The sequence below is a fragment of the Ranitomeya variabilis genome, chromosome 6 (genome assembly GCF_051348905.1).
Source record: "Ranitomeya variabilis isolate aRanVar5 chromosome 6, aRanVar5.hap1, whole genome shotgun sequence".
In the NCBI taxonomy this organism is placed as follows: domain Eukaryota; kingdom Metazoa; phylum Chordata; class Amphibia; order Anura; family Dendrobatidae; genus Ranitomeya; species Ranitomeya variabilis.
This window is the reverse complement of record NC_135237.1, coordinates 106,647,338-106,662,183: the sequence shown is the minus strand read 5'-3', so window position 1 is coordinate 106,662,183 and position 14,846 is coordinate 106,647,338. Positions and strand designations below refer to the sequence as shown.

General features: G+C 42.8%; 1 protein-coding gene across 3 annotated transcripts in view; it reads left to right on the top strand.

Moving 5' to 3' along the window:
• PP2D1 (protein phosphatase 2C like domain containing 1) overlaps positions 1–8,177 on the top strand; it is a 29,062-nt gene extending 20,885 nt beyond the window's left edge. For all 3 annotated transcript variants that reach the window (XM_077271886.1, XM_077271885.1, XM_077271887.1), the window contains one exon: positions 5,795–8,177. In XM_077271886.1, the coding sequence (XP_077128001.1) occupies positions 5,795–6,462 (668 nt within the window). In that variant the 3' untranslated portion in view covers positions 6,463–8,177. The remainder of the gene's footprint in view (positions 1–5,794) is intronic.
• The last annotated feature ends 6,669 nt before the right edge of the window (positions 8,178–14,846 follow it).

Genomic DNA, 14,846 nt, shown 5'->3' with positions numbered 1-14,846 from the left:
AGGCATTCATACCAAGACAGGGAAGGGGGAGGTATGCATACAATGACAGGGAAGGGGGAGGCATGCAGACAGGGATGGGGAGGCATTCATACCAGGACAGGGACGGGGGAGCCATGCATAGCAGAACAGGGATGAGGGAACAATGCATACCCGGCTTATACTGGAGTCCATGGGCTTACCCAGTTTTCCGTGGGAAAAGTAGGTGCCTCGGTTTATACTCGGGTCGGCTTACACTCCAGTATATACGGTATATATATATATATATATATATATATATATATATATATATATATATATATATACACCGTATATATAAAGTGAAAAAGCAGCACAAAAATAGTCACAGGGTGCAAAAGCTTCCCAGGCATGTACCAATCCTAGTAAATATATCCACAAAAAATGGAAGCAGCACACAACAGTAAAGTCAATTCACGTGCAGTTTACTTGTCCATCTGGCAGCCAGATGGGCTATTAAACTGCTTGTGAATTGACTCTACCACTGTCACGAAGTGACTGTCCTAGCGTGACACGACCCGACAAGAGGTCTGTCACAAAACGGGGAAACACACAAGGGTACACAATACCATCGGTGGTCCCTGACAATAGGGAACGGGGAATTGGACACCTCCTGCACTCACCTGAAGATGTGCCGTGCTCTTACTATCGTCCCTCTACGGGTTCTTTCGCCGAGCAGGACACCTAGTCCCTCACTTGCCCTGCTCCTATCCCTAAGTAGGGAACTGGCAGGTGAGAGCACCCGTCCCACCGCTGCACTAAAACAACACAGGGGAAAGTTACAGACAACAAAGGGACAAAGCAACAATAAACCCCACACTTAGCTTTCTCTGCTGCAATGCACCGCACAGCAGAGTAAGGCACCAGATATCAGTATTCAGCTGAAGAACCACAACACTCAGCAAGCACCAGTCTCCAGCTAGGTTGGTCTCCACAAGAACCTGTATAACCAACAGTCAGCTGATGCATCAGGTGACCTTTTAAAGAAGGTGAGTGGTCACCACCTGCATAAGCAAACTAGGCAGCAATGTAATTACACCAGTGGCCAACGGGGAAAAACTGCATGAACCCCCGATAACCTGAAAGGAAAAAAGTTTTAATATGATCTGCCACAGATATACATGAATCGTGACAACTATGGTGTGCCACTGCCATTTTTTGTGGAGATATACATATATGTGTGTGTCTTGAAGAATATTTCCTTTGAAACCAATGTGTAAATGACATAAGGAATTGCTGTATGTAAAAGCTCATGTTAAAATCGAATTGCAATCTGATAGCACACTGCACTCGGATGTAAATCGGTTGCTAGGTGTGAAAAATCGGATTGTACTCGTATGACGTTCGCATTACACTCCTGCGACTCTCAGCAGAGAGACTCGGACCGATTTTTCATACGTTTAGTGTGACTCTGGCCTTATACAGCAAACTGCAAGAGCCCCCTTTTGTGTCCATCATTAAGCCTAACAAATAGGTGTAAGGTTATAATTAATAGACTTTATGCCTCTTGGGTTTGTGGAAGAAGCACTTTCTAAATTGGGTCAAACAATCTGCAACAATGCAGTATAAGCAGGTAATTTCACCAGACTGCACATATTATGTGGATTGAAAGAAAATGAAGCACAGACGGATGTAGTCTCAAATAGAGAACAAAATAATATGCTGACATATGTAATATTCCACTAACACAATTTTCACAGAGAAACATTCTGTTACGAAAAAAGAGCTGTTTCACAGGAGCTCAAACAGCACAAATTTTGGCTTAGGAAAGACTTTGATCTTGAGGACTTGTGAAATGTTTAACATGCGGAAAAAAAGGGGAAAGTTCCTTATTTCATCTGAATGAAGTACAGTATAATTCCTAAAACAGACTGTTCTTAAAACTGCCAACTTGCCGGTTTATTGGGCAGTTTATAGCAACATATATATAAAAAAACGGTAAAACTGGAGACACACAAAGCACAAATAGGGTCTTTTCTGATAGCCAAGTGGTATCAGATATTTAGATACGCACACTGGATGGGGTTGTGACAGACACAATACCTATAAAAGCTTGTAAAGGCTGCAGAAAGACCACCAAGGAGATACAATGCAATGAATGAAGAATACGGTGGTTTAAAATCCGTGCTGCCCGAGGTTCCAAACATGTCATCACACTTGGAGATGAAGCATGAATGCAGATTGTCAATGCGTTTCAAGGTTTCCAAACCTCTGGACGTAACCACAATGATAAGGTACAACTCAAAAAGTGCGGGAATATATGGGCAATGCATTAAAAAAAGGCGCAGTAACGAGCCTGTGCCATCATGATACTCCGTCATAGTGACAAATACTAACATTGCAAACAGAATAAAACAAAATATAAGAATAATAAAGAATGTACTTGTAACACATGTATAAGGATAAAAAAAATATGAATATGTGTGTAGCATTATTGTACATAAATGTTGTCATGTGTGAATAGAAGGGGATTTAAATTGTTCTCGAAAAATCGGAATTATCGGTGTGAATACCAAGGCACTAGTGGTGTGAGCTACTGGAGGCAGAGGTATGAGATAAGGGGAAGGGAAAAAGGAAGGTTTGTAATTTTTTTCACCCAATTCATTGTTCTATTTGTATCTTATTTTAAGTCTATTTTATATGTAAAACCGAAGATAGAAACAAAATGAACATATACCCAGTTATAAATAAGTAACAAAGCAATAGTGCATAGAAATAACATAGGGTACTTAATAAACACTATTATTATTATTACTATGGGCAGCACGGTGGCTCAGTGGCTAGCACTGCAGCCTAGCTGGGGTCCTGGGTTCTAATCCCACCTTGGACAACATCTGCAAGGAGTTTGTATGTCCTCTCAGTGTTTGCGTGAGTTTCCTCCAGGTTCTCCGGTTTCCTCCCACATTCCAAAGACATACTGATAGGGAATTTAGATTGTGAGCGCCATCGGGGACAGTGATGATAATGTGTGCAAACTGTAAAGCGCTGCAGAATATGTTAGCGCTATATAAAAATAAAGATTATTATTATTGATAAAAAAAAGCTTAAAAGCCATCCCACTGCGCCAAGGTGTACCCAGTCGGGACAGTCTATTCTATATGTGTTCGCCTGTTTTCCACTTTGTGGGAGTTTAGTAATTCCAGATGTTTTAGCCCAAATCATCAAATGTGACTTTAAAAAGTCGTCAAATTTGGCACAACTTTGCTTCAGTCCCACCTTGTGTAGTTTTCTTTATGCTTTTAAACAGTTGCATCTTTTTTGAGACATTTTAAAAAAGATGTAAAATTTTTGTGCCAAAAATTTAGCAAAAAACATTAATGACAGGAAAGAATCCCTTTTTTGGCTTTGCACCAAATTAATGAGCCAAGCGCACATTTCATTCTGTGTTATGAAAGGACAAAAAAAGAAAAAGAAGTGAAAACTACAGCTATCTATGCACAGCAAATTCAAATTCTCCTCGTCATGAAAAATTTTACTTAGCGAACTACCATATTTTGTGGACAAAAAGATGCGCCGGATCATAAAACTCAACTCTAACTTTGGGAAGGAAAATGGGGTTTCGTCTTATAGTCCGAATTTAGCTTACTGGGGGGTGGCGGCGGTGGAGCGTGGTCACAGGAGGCAGGGAATACATGTTGGAAGCCGGCAGCGGCAGAAGTGGGGCGATGCTGCAGGCCCTGGGCTGGGAGAAGGGGGTGTCCCGGCCGTGGGTTTCAAGACAAATGTCAGCGGTGCCGGCAAGAGCAGAGTCCCCACTCTGCACATTGTTAACCTGGCGAAGGGCTTCAGGAAAACAGATTCAGGAGGCGGTGCATGTGCAGATTGAAGTCATGATAAGGCCCCACAGAGCTTAATCTCATCATCTTGTAGCCTGTATGGGATTACATGAAGAGACAGATGGAATTACACAAGCCTACCACCGGAGAAGATCTGTGGTTAGTTCTCCAAGACGTTTGGAGCAACGTCAAAGACTCCAGTAGAATTATGGTAATGCTTTGATGCTGTTTGGAAGGTTGGTCACATAAAATATTGATATTTTCCACATCTGCCTAAAACCTTTGCATAATAATGTATAAAAAAACAGAGGAGTGAGGAAGAAATACAATGATATGGTCAATGGGGTTGGATGGGTCAGGTTTAGCCCCCACAACATTGATAAAATAAAACCTCTTGGACTTAATCTAATATCAGTGTTCTTAAGGTTAGATATCTAATTGATCTAAATGTTTATTAAGATCATACGTGCACACATGATGTGAAAAAAAAAGCTTTGGATTACTGAAAGATATCCCCGCTCCCTTAGGGTACTGTCACACAGTGCAATTACGATCGCTACGACGGTACGATTCGTGACGTTCTAGCGATATCGTTACGATATCGCAGTGTCTGACACGCAGCAGCGATCAGGGACCCTGCTGAGAATCGTACGTCGTAGCAGATCGTTTGAAACTTTCTTTCGTCGCTGGATCTCCCGCTGTCATCGTTGGATCGTTGTGTGTGACAGCGATCCAGCGATGCGTTCGCTGGTAACCAGGGTAAACATCGGGTTACTAAGCGCAGGGCCGCGCTTAGTAACCCGATGTTTACCGTGGTTACCAGCGTAAAAGTAAAAAAAAACAAACAGTACATACTCACCATCTGATGTCCGTCAGGTCCCTTGCAGTCTGCTTCCCGCTCTGACTGTGAGCGCCGGCCGGAAAGTGAGAGCAGATCACAGCGGTGACGTCACCGCTGCGCTCTGCTCTCACTGTACGGCTGCACTCAGTCAGAGCGGGAAGCAGACTGCAAGGGACCTGACGGACATCAGATGGTGAGTATGTACTGTTTGTTTTTTTTTACTTTTACACTGGTAACCAGGGTAAACATCGGGTTACTAAGCGCGGCCCTGCGCTTAGTAACCCGATGTTTACCCTGGTTACCAGCGAACCTCGGCATCGCTCCAGCGCCGTGATTGCAAAGTGTGACCGCAGTCTACGACGCTGGAGCGATACTCATACGACGCTGCGACGTCACGGATCGTGCCGTCGTAGCGACGAAAATTGCACGGTGTGACGGTACCCTTAGATTTGTTTTTAAAGGGAAACTCTCATGAGATAATGACCTATTGCTTTAATCAGGTTTTTGAGTTATATGTATTTCTTTTTTAAATTGCAATGTGTTTTTTACATATTACAATCTTTATTTAAAAAATAAAAATAAAATCAGTAATTGCAATTTTCACACTAACCACGAGCACTTTTTTAGACTCAACTTTGTTATTTCAGAATTAGTTTGCAGAAAGGCTCCATATTATCAGAGGTAGGATTACAGTGACATGTGATTCCTCTATACATGGCTGATAACACAGGAGCCACCAATAACAATAGGCCATGTTACAGCTGACCCTGCTCCTTTCCCTTTACAGTGACCTTTGCACCTCTCATTTGTCACTTTACTACAAAAGATAGGGTTGGCATCTGAACATTGTGACTATATACATGCATTATTCTCTCAAACAATGAGAAGTGTAGAAAAAAAAAGCCACAAGGGCCATTATAATTTAATTTTTTTATTATTATTTTTAATCCAGATTATGATATGTAAAAAAAATACATTTAACACAATCGGTCATTTTCTGCTGACACAGTTCCCTTTAAATTTGCCATTTTTTCATTTTTTTTAACCCATTCTAATAGGTGTCTGAATAACACAGCCGTACCTAAACATATAGTACATCTTGTAACTATGAGCAAAGATGCTTCATAATTCTGTTAATCTTTTCTTTGTTTGCTTTTATAAGGAAACATTAAGGCAGTCTTATGTAAGAATGGGAAGAGTCACTGCCTTACTAGAGATCACAGTACAGCAAATGGTCAAGAAAGAAAGCGAGTCTTGAAATCCGGAGGTTCTGTCAGTTCTAATGAAAGCTATGGATTAATTGAAGGATTCTGCACTGTTACGAGGGGACTTGGTTTCCATGGCGATGTTCAACTTAAGAAATCCGTCATCCCAGCACCCCATACCATATCTGTACCGATATACAGCAGAAGCCAATTCCTTATCCTTGCCTCCAGTGGTTTGTGGGAAGTCCTGAGCACCAGTGAAGTTGTAGCAATGGCGCGGGATCTCTTAACGACTTTCTTCAAGTTCCCGCAAGATGTAAATCCAAACAATATGAGAACTGAAGAAGACTCTGAATCCGATGACATAGAGTGTGGTCAAGATGAGCTAGGAACATCTAAGCAATTCTGTGCTACTCATGGAGAACCAGATAGTCAAGGGAACAATTCAGAAAAAGAAATAAAGACAGATGATGCAAGTAAGATGTACAATACAGCAGCAATTTTTGTTTGCCAGCAGATAATGAAGGCAGCCATGTTGGCAGGATCTCAACAGAACATTACAGTGTGCCTCATTCTTCTACCTGGGTGTGAAAAAGGTTTCAGTCCAGACCAGTCATCCGGCTGACCGTGTTATGGCACACAGATACCAAATAAACCAGAGTCTCCCTGTCGTCACTCAGCATTTGAGTTGTGCTCAGTTGTTCCTTAGCAGACTACTAACTCGTTCAACAATATCTGTTTCATACAGAACAGCAGCCAAGAGAAATTCTGTTTTTGTTCATAATTAGGCCAGTTTTCAGCACGTACAAATGAAATCCAGCTTGTGCATCAGCAAACACAATCACTCTGAAGCAGCCAAAGCTGGATGAGGCCCAATCTCCATTATGACTTTTGGTCTCCCTGGAGTTGGGGTAATATTGTCAATGTCTACATATGAAAGAGTTGCCAGATATTTGTGACATCGCAAGAATATCAGCCATGTTAGAATTCTTGTGATAGTCATGTAAAGAGGTGAATTAAGGATAAATTATCTATCTCAGATCAGTGGGGATCTGACACCCATCATCACCCCCACCGATCAGCTACTAGTACCTCCATTCAGCCTCACAGCTCCAGGCAGAACCTGGCTGTGCTGTCACCTGTGCCAATATTTACTTCACCGGACCTAGTAGCAGCTGATTGGTTAGGTTGTCGGGTATTGACCCCTACCAATCGGACACTGGTTACCTATGCTGAGGATAGACCATCAATATTATATTACTTGAGAATACCTTTAACTTTTAGCTTTAAATCAGTGGGTGATCAAATGTTGCAGTGAAGCTCTAGCCTAAGAGTGTGGCCACCCCGCATCTTCCTCCAGTGATAGCATCAGATTCCTTTGGTCAACACCCCAACCTGATTTCCTTTGGAGGAGTGCTTGTCCAGTTGGGACACGACTTTTAACCCAATAGTGACGCCACCAGTTTTGGTGTTCACAACCAAACCCATTTTCCAAATCTGCCATGTCACTTTACATAGCGATACCTCAGGAATGCGCCTACATATCCCAGTGATTGTTTTTCTGTGGCACAATATTTTTTGGTAAATTTAGGTTGATATTTTTTGCATCTATTGATCAAAGCATCAGAAATTTGACACAATTTAGCAGTTTTAAAAGTTATACCCTTAAAGGTGTTTTTCATGTTTCACAAAACACCTCTTCCCCAATTGCAGCTTGTTTAAAAACAATCTGTCCCTTTCTCGCCCTCCCCAGGTCAAGCACGGTGTCTCCATGGTTGCTCTCTTTGTCCTGCTGCAGCCAATAACAGAGCTCAAATACTCTGAGTTTACCGCACAAGCCGCTGAGTTCACCGACTGGCTGCAGCGCTTTTGATGTGAAATTAGCACTGCAACCAGTAACAGAAACTTGAGAGCAGTGGCAGAGACTCAGCACTGGACCCGAGGAGGGTGAGAAAGGATACTATTTTCATACAGGACACATTCATTTAGTATGTCGTAGTCTGAGCCTCAAAATTGAATCAGAATAGAACATGGCCTGAGTTTCACGGATCTCACACTAGGATCCATGGTTTTCATGTACAGTATTTGTGAATAGATCCATGAAAAGCTATGTTTCCGTGTGCCGTCAAATAAAAAAAAAAAATCAAAGAGCACACGGACATTTCTCAGGAATGTGTGACTGTAGCCTAAAGGACAGTTTGCTGTAGGGGGACATGTTTTCAAAAAACAGAAAACCCCTATTATTCCGATATCTAATGAATAACATTTTCTATAGGATTAATCCGCATCATTTTTCAAAAGTCCTTTTACTTTATTATGATGTTAGAAGGCTTAAAAGTTTGCCAGTATTTTTTAGGGTCGGAGATTTAGTTTTCATCGCAGCACCTGAATGATTTACATCTGTTAGCCAGCATAAGTACATGTGGGGGTTGCCTGGTTGCTAGGGAATCCCCACATGTACTTATGCTGGCTAACAGATGTAAATCATCCAGCTGTGGCGAAGAAAACTAAATCTCCGAGCACTAAAAAAATACTCAGAGGACCCCCGAGCGTGCTCGGGAAATCTCGAGTAACGAGTATATTCGCTCATCACTATTCATTATATCAAGGAATTTTACTAAATCTGTTTTTTTAAGAGAAGGGTGAATAAGGAAAAATTAACTCAGTTTGTTTCGCAATTTCACCTGAAACGCAGCAATACTCCATACGTGGTAGGAATCTACTGTTTGGGCGCACACTGAGACTTTGAACGAAAGAAGCACTATTTGATTTTTGGAGAGCAAATCTGATGGGAATAGATCGCAGACACAGTGTTGGTTGTTGCATTAGCAGAGCTCCTGGGGTCCCAAAACAGCATAAATCATTTTGGAAAGTTGATGCCTCAAGGAATGAATTTAATGGTGAGCATTTTGAACCCACAGATGCTTCACAGTATTTTATAACATTTGATTGTGAAAATTAAAAAATAAAATAAAAAATTCTGCTAAAGTGTTGTTTTAGCCCCAAATTTTTCATTTCCACAAGGGGTTTTAGTAGAAAATGGATGTTTATTACATCATTTATACTGAATGCAGCAATACCGCATGTGTGGTCATACATCACTGTTTTGGATATATGGCAGGGCTAGGAAGGAGAGGGGCACCATTTGTTTCTTGAAATGCAGATTTTGTTGGAATAGATTGTGGTAGAGTTGGTGCAAAACGATTCATAGGCTTCTGTCAATCAGTCATGTAATTTCAGACTGCTGGGGAGGAGCCCTGAGAACCGACCTTTGCCTCCAGCGTCAGCGGCTCTTTTGGCTGTCCGACCTATCACAATGTCATAGTTGTGGTGTCATAGACACGTGACATTACGCAAAGAAGATCCGCGAATGCCATCAGGTAAAAGGTGGTTCTAAGAGCTTGCGGCCAATGGCTACAAATTATTGATGTGGCGGATGGATGGTGTCCTGCGAATTGATTTACACTAAATGTATTTGTTGGCATGATTTGCAGAGGTACCAAAACAGCAGAAACCCCCAAAAGTTACCCAATTTTGGAAACTACATTCCTCTCAGAATTTATCTAGACGTGTGCTGAGTATTTTGACAACTCCAAATTTTTTTATATTGGACTTGAAAATAGAAATTTACATTTTTACTACCAAATTGTTCTGTCAACCCCAGATGTGGAGAAAATTGAGGCATTTGGCTTTAGGAGCACGGATTTTGGTATATTTTTTTTTTTTTAGCGGAGGTGGAAGGGACTATGTAGCTTTTTCAGAGTCTTTGCGCTACCAATAATATGAAACCCCATATTATTACATTGACAGATGGCGGACCTGAGTGGGGATTTATATTTTGCAAGATGAGTTGAAGTTTTTATTGGTACCATGTTGGGAACACACAACATTATTATTTATTTATATAGCACCATTAATTCCATGGTGCTGTACAAGAGAAGGGGTTACATCAAAATACAAATATCACTTACAGTAAAGTACATGACAGACTGGTACAGAGGGAAGAGGAACCTGCCCTTGCAGGCTTATATTCTACAGGATTATGGGAAGGAGACAGTAGGACGAAGGTTGCAGTAGATCCGATGGTATTGAGGTGGCCGTGCGGTAATTACAGGCTGTAAGCTTTGAAGAGGTTTTCAGGTTTCTTTTGAAGGATCCAAATGTGGTGGATAACCGGACATGTTGGGGCACAGAATTCCAGAGGATGGGGGATATTCGGAAGAAGTGTTGGAGGCGATTGGGTGAGGAGCGAATAAGCGTGGAGGAGAGAAGGAGGTTCTTGGGAGGACCGGAGATTACGTGAGGGAAGATATTGAGAGACTAGTTCGGAAACATATGGAGGAGAAAGGTTATGGATGGCTTTGTAGGTCAGCGTTAATAGTTTAAACTGGACACGCTGGGAAATTGGGAGCCAGTGAAGGGATTTGCAAACGGGAAGCAGGAGTGTAGCGAGGAGAGAGATTAGTCGGGCAGCAGAGTTAAGGACGGACTGGAGGGGTGCGAGAGTGTTAGAAGGTAGGCCACAGAGGAGGATGTTGCAGTAGTCAAGGCGGGAGATGATTAGGGCATGCACGAGCATTTTGGTAGAGTGACGGTTGAGGAAAGGACTGATTCTGGAAATAATTTTGAGTAACATATAAAATAACATTTTGAATCGCTTTTAATGCTCGGTTCACAATTACCCTGTCATCTAGGCTGAACATTTACATGGGGCTTCTATCAAAATTCCTCTAAAAAAAATTAGATTAAGAAGGAGCCCCAGACAGAATTATTCACTATAATGAAGCAGATGGAGTCACTATAGTGACTATAGTCATCTTGCTTTCATTTTAGAAGTGTCTTTTTTTTAATTCATGCACAAAACAGTGATCAATCACACAACCTTAAAAAATAGATGCTCCCGGAAGAGAGGCCAAACGAAGTCCAAAGTGACTTTGCCTTCTACCTCGTTATAGTGACATTTTTGGTTTGGGGGGGTTCGTTTGACTACAGTTTTTAGTGGATTTAGCTGGAAATCGATGTGATTACTGAAAGGAGACGTAGTCTGATATTTGGGAGGCAGAATAAATAAATATACAGCAGTTTAAGAATTGTTTTTCTATTTTTTTTTTTTATTAATTTATCGGCATTCACCATGCGGTCAAAGTGATGAGGCAGTTACATTGTTTGAGTCAATACAATTACAGTGATTTAGACAGGTTTTTATGATTTGCTTCCTTTGGCACACAAAGAGATTTTTTTACAAAGAAAAAAAAATGAAGAATTTTGGTACTTGCAATAAAATCTTTCTTGTAGTCTTCATTGAGAGACATAGTAATGATTTACCATAATATTCTCCAGGAGGCAGCATATTAACCTACGGTTCCTGCGTCCCCCCAGTGAAGTGGCGAGAAATTGTTTTTGCTTTGCCATATTATTAAAGCAGTATTGTTTTTCTTAATTTTTCAATGACAAAGCTATAAGAAGGCTCGTTTTTTCCAGGTTGAAGTTGAAGTTTATGTTTTGTACTGATATGGAGAACGTAACATTTTTTTTAATCACTTTTGCTCTGATTTTTCAGACAGAATAAACAAAAACCAGCAATTCAAGAATTTTTTTAAGCCAGTCACTGTGTGATAGAAATGATAAGACATTCTTCAGTTCAGTAAGATTATTCTGATAACAGATTTGTTTTTTTCATGTTTTACTACTTTTGTATATTAAAAACTATTTAAAACAATAATTTGGTTTCACATCATCATATTTTGAGAGCTATCAGCACCATCGTGGTAGAGGGGTGCCAATTGGGTTAAACACAGAGCCTCCTCCACCTATTAACCATTCAGATACCGCTGTATTATTGACAGTAGAAATTAGGGGTTTCAATGACCGTGATAGGTGGTACCACCGATTGTTGCTTATGCAGGACGTCAGCTGTGACACACAGCTGACAAAAGCTCAGCCTGCACCCATGGAGCAATGCTATACAAGGCCCCTTAATTACCAACATAAAAAGGTTACATCATTCATGATCATGAATGGGGTGAAAAGGTTGTTCAACATATAAAAGTGTTGTTTGAGTGCTGCTATGTCTTAATGTCACACCAACCTCTGCTGGTCATGGCTTCCCTTCCATGTTGGCAGGAATCATTTGTGCATTTAGAATAACACTAGCTATTGAACCCGTTCTACGCCCGGGTGACGAGCATTTTTATTGGTATATGGTCTCCATCCTGGTATGTGCTGCTTCCATCCTGCCCCCCAATCTTGTGCACCCCATAGGCAGACCCTGTTGTATAAGACAGCACCCCATAGGCAAACTCTAGTATAAGACACCACCCCATAGGCAGACCCTCAAGTATAAGGCAGCACCCCATAGGCAGACTCTGTAGTATAAGACAGCACCCCATAGGCTGACCCTCAAGTATAAGGCAGCACCCCATAGGCAGACTCTGTAGTATAAGACAGCACCCCATAGGCAGACCCTCAAGTATAAGGCAGCACCCCATAGGCAGACTCTGTAGTATAAGACAGCACCCCATAGGCAGACCCTGTAGTATAAGACAGCACCCCATAGGCAGACTCTAGTATAAGACAGCACCCCATAGGCAGACCCTCAAGTATAAGGCAGCACCCCATAGGCAGACTCTGTAGTATAAGACAGCACCCCATAGGCAGACCCTCAAGTATAAGGCAGCACCCCATAGGCAGACTCTAGTATAAGACAGCACCCCATAGGCAGACCCTCAAGTATAAGGCAGCACCCCATAGGCAGACTCTGTAGTATAAGACAGCACCCCATAGGCAGACCCTGTAGTATAAGACAGCACCCCATAGGCAGACTCTAGTATAAGACAGCACCCCATAGGCAGACCCTCAAGTATAAGGCAGCACCCCATAGGCAGACTCTGTAGTATAAGACAGCACCCCATAGGCAGACCCTCAAGTATAAGGCAGCACCCCATAGGCAGACTCTGGAGTATAAGACAGCACCCCATAGGCAGACCCTCAAGTATAAGGCAGCACCCTATAGGCAGACTCTGTAGTATAAGACAGCACCCCATAGGCAGACCCTCTAGTATAAGACAGCAACCCATAGGCAGACTCTGTAGTATAAGGCAGCACCCCATAGGCAGGCCCTGTAGTATAAGGCTGCACCCCCCCACAGCCAAACTCTAGTATAAGGCAGCACCCCCCGCCAGATGCAGACTCTGTAGTATAAGGCAGCACACCCCACAGGCAGACTCTAGTATAAGGCAGCACCCCCTCACAGGCAGACTCTGCAGTATAAGGCAGCACCCCCCACAGGCAGACTCTGTAAGATAAGGCAGCACCCCCCACAGGCAGACTCTGTAGTATAAGGCAGCACCCCCCACAGGCAGACTCCGTAGTATAAGGCAGCACCCCCCCCACAGGCAGACTCTAGTATAAAGCAGCACATCCCCCCACACAGGCAGACTCTGTAGTATAAGGCAGCACCCCCCACAGGCAGACTCTGTAGTATAAGGCAGCCCCCATAAAGAAAAACAATAAATACTCACCTCTCTTCTTCCTGGTTCCTGCGCTGCTCCAGCTCACCTCCGGACCGCAGGCAACGGGCAGTGAAGTCATCATGCCTCTTGTCAGTGCCGGCGTCGGTGACATCAGACGCTGACAAGGGGATGATGGGAGGAGTGTAGCGCTCCTTCCCTCATCAATGCGGTGAGCTGCATCGGCTAAATGCAGATACAGCAGACCCTGCGATGACAGGTGCGGGGCCCACTGCTGGCACCGGCCCCCCACTTGCTCAGGGGCACCATAGCGGCAGAGCAGGGAGATTGATTCTCCCTGCTCTGCCGCAGAAAGTAACTGCATCGGCGCGCTGTGCACGCCAATACAGTTACAGTATCTCCTGGGCCACAATCTTCATCCCCGGCAGCGTAACTCTGTGGGATACCAAACTGCGCAGGAGCGTCGCGCTTGCGCAGTCTATAAAGACTTCAGACAGAGGGACGCTCCCACCATTATATTATAGATTCTTCTATATATTGTGATTCTTCAGTCACATCCTTCTTTGTTTGCATATTGTTTTTCTGCACATTATGGTATTAGCTCTCATGAGGTTTTTGGGTCTGGGGTACCATTCTTGTTTCATTTTTTAATTGTTTTTAGTCATGTCTTGTCTGATGCTTGTTGTCGAATAAAATTTTCATTTTACATCATGAATTCTGTGAGTGTGCACTTTCATACAGGTAGCCCTTTCTCTCTCAACTTCTCATATTTTGGCTTCTACCTGTTGTAGCACCTCCAGTTATATATATCTTTTCTTGCATTGTGGTGCGCCCTACGCTTCATACAGGCAATGTCTTAGGCTATGTGCCCACGTTGCAGAAATGCTGCGGAAATGTCCGCAGCATTTCTGCAACTCCCTGCAGCAGGTAAAATGAATGCGGAATTCACATGCGTTTTCCCACAAAACACAAGCATTTTTAGCTTGCAGAATGCTTGCGTTTTCCAAGCGATTTGAAGCATTGCTTAGAAAAGTGATTGACAGGTTGGTCACACTTGTCAAGCATAGTGCTTGACAAGTGTGACCAACTTTTTACTATTGATGCTGCCTAAGTAGACAGAATGACAGAAATACAGAAAGACAGAATGTTAAAAATAAAAAAATATTGTTGTTCTCACCGTCCAACGGCCCCCGATCTCCTCAGCGGCACTCCCGGTACGTTCCATTTCCAGGGATGCTTTGCGCAAAGGACCTTTGTGACGTCACGGTCGCGTGACCGCAACATCATCCCAGGTCCTTCGCGCAATGCATCCCTGGGAATGGAAGCCGCCGCGTGCACCGCTGAGAGCCGGGAGGACTCCGGGGGCCATCAGAAGGTAAGAATATCCTTATTTATTATTTGAATTCTTTTTTTTTTTTACATGAATATGGTTCCCAAAGGCCTGGAGGAAAGTCTGCTGGTCATGGCTTCCCTTCCATGTTCTTTCCAGCACATGTAGGAGGGTCTCTCCTTCGGTATGTGGGGATGTAACCAGTAACAT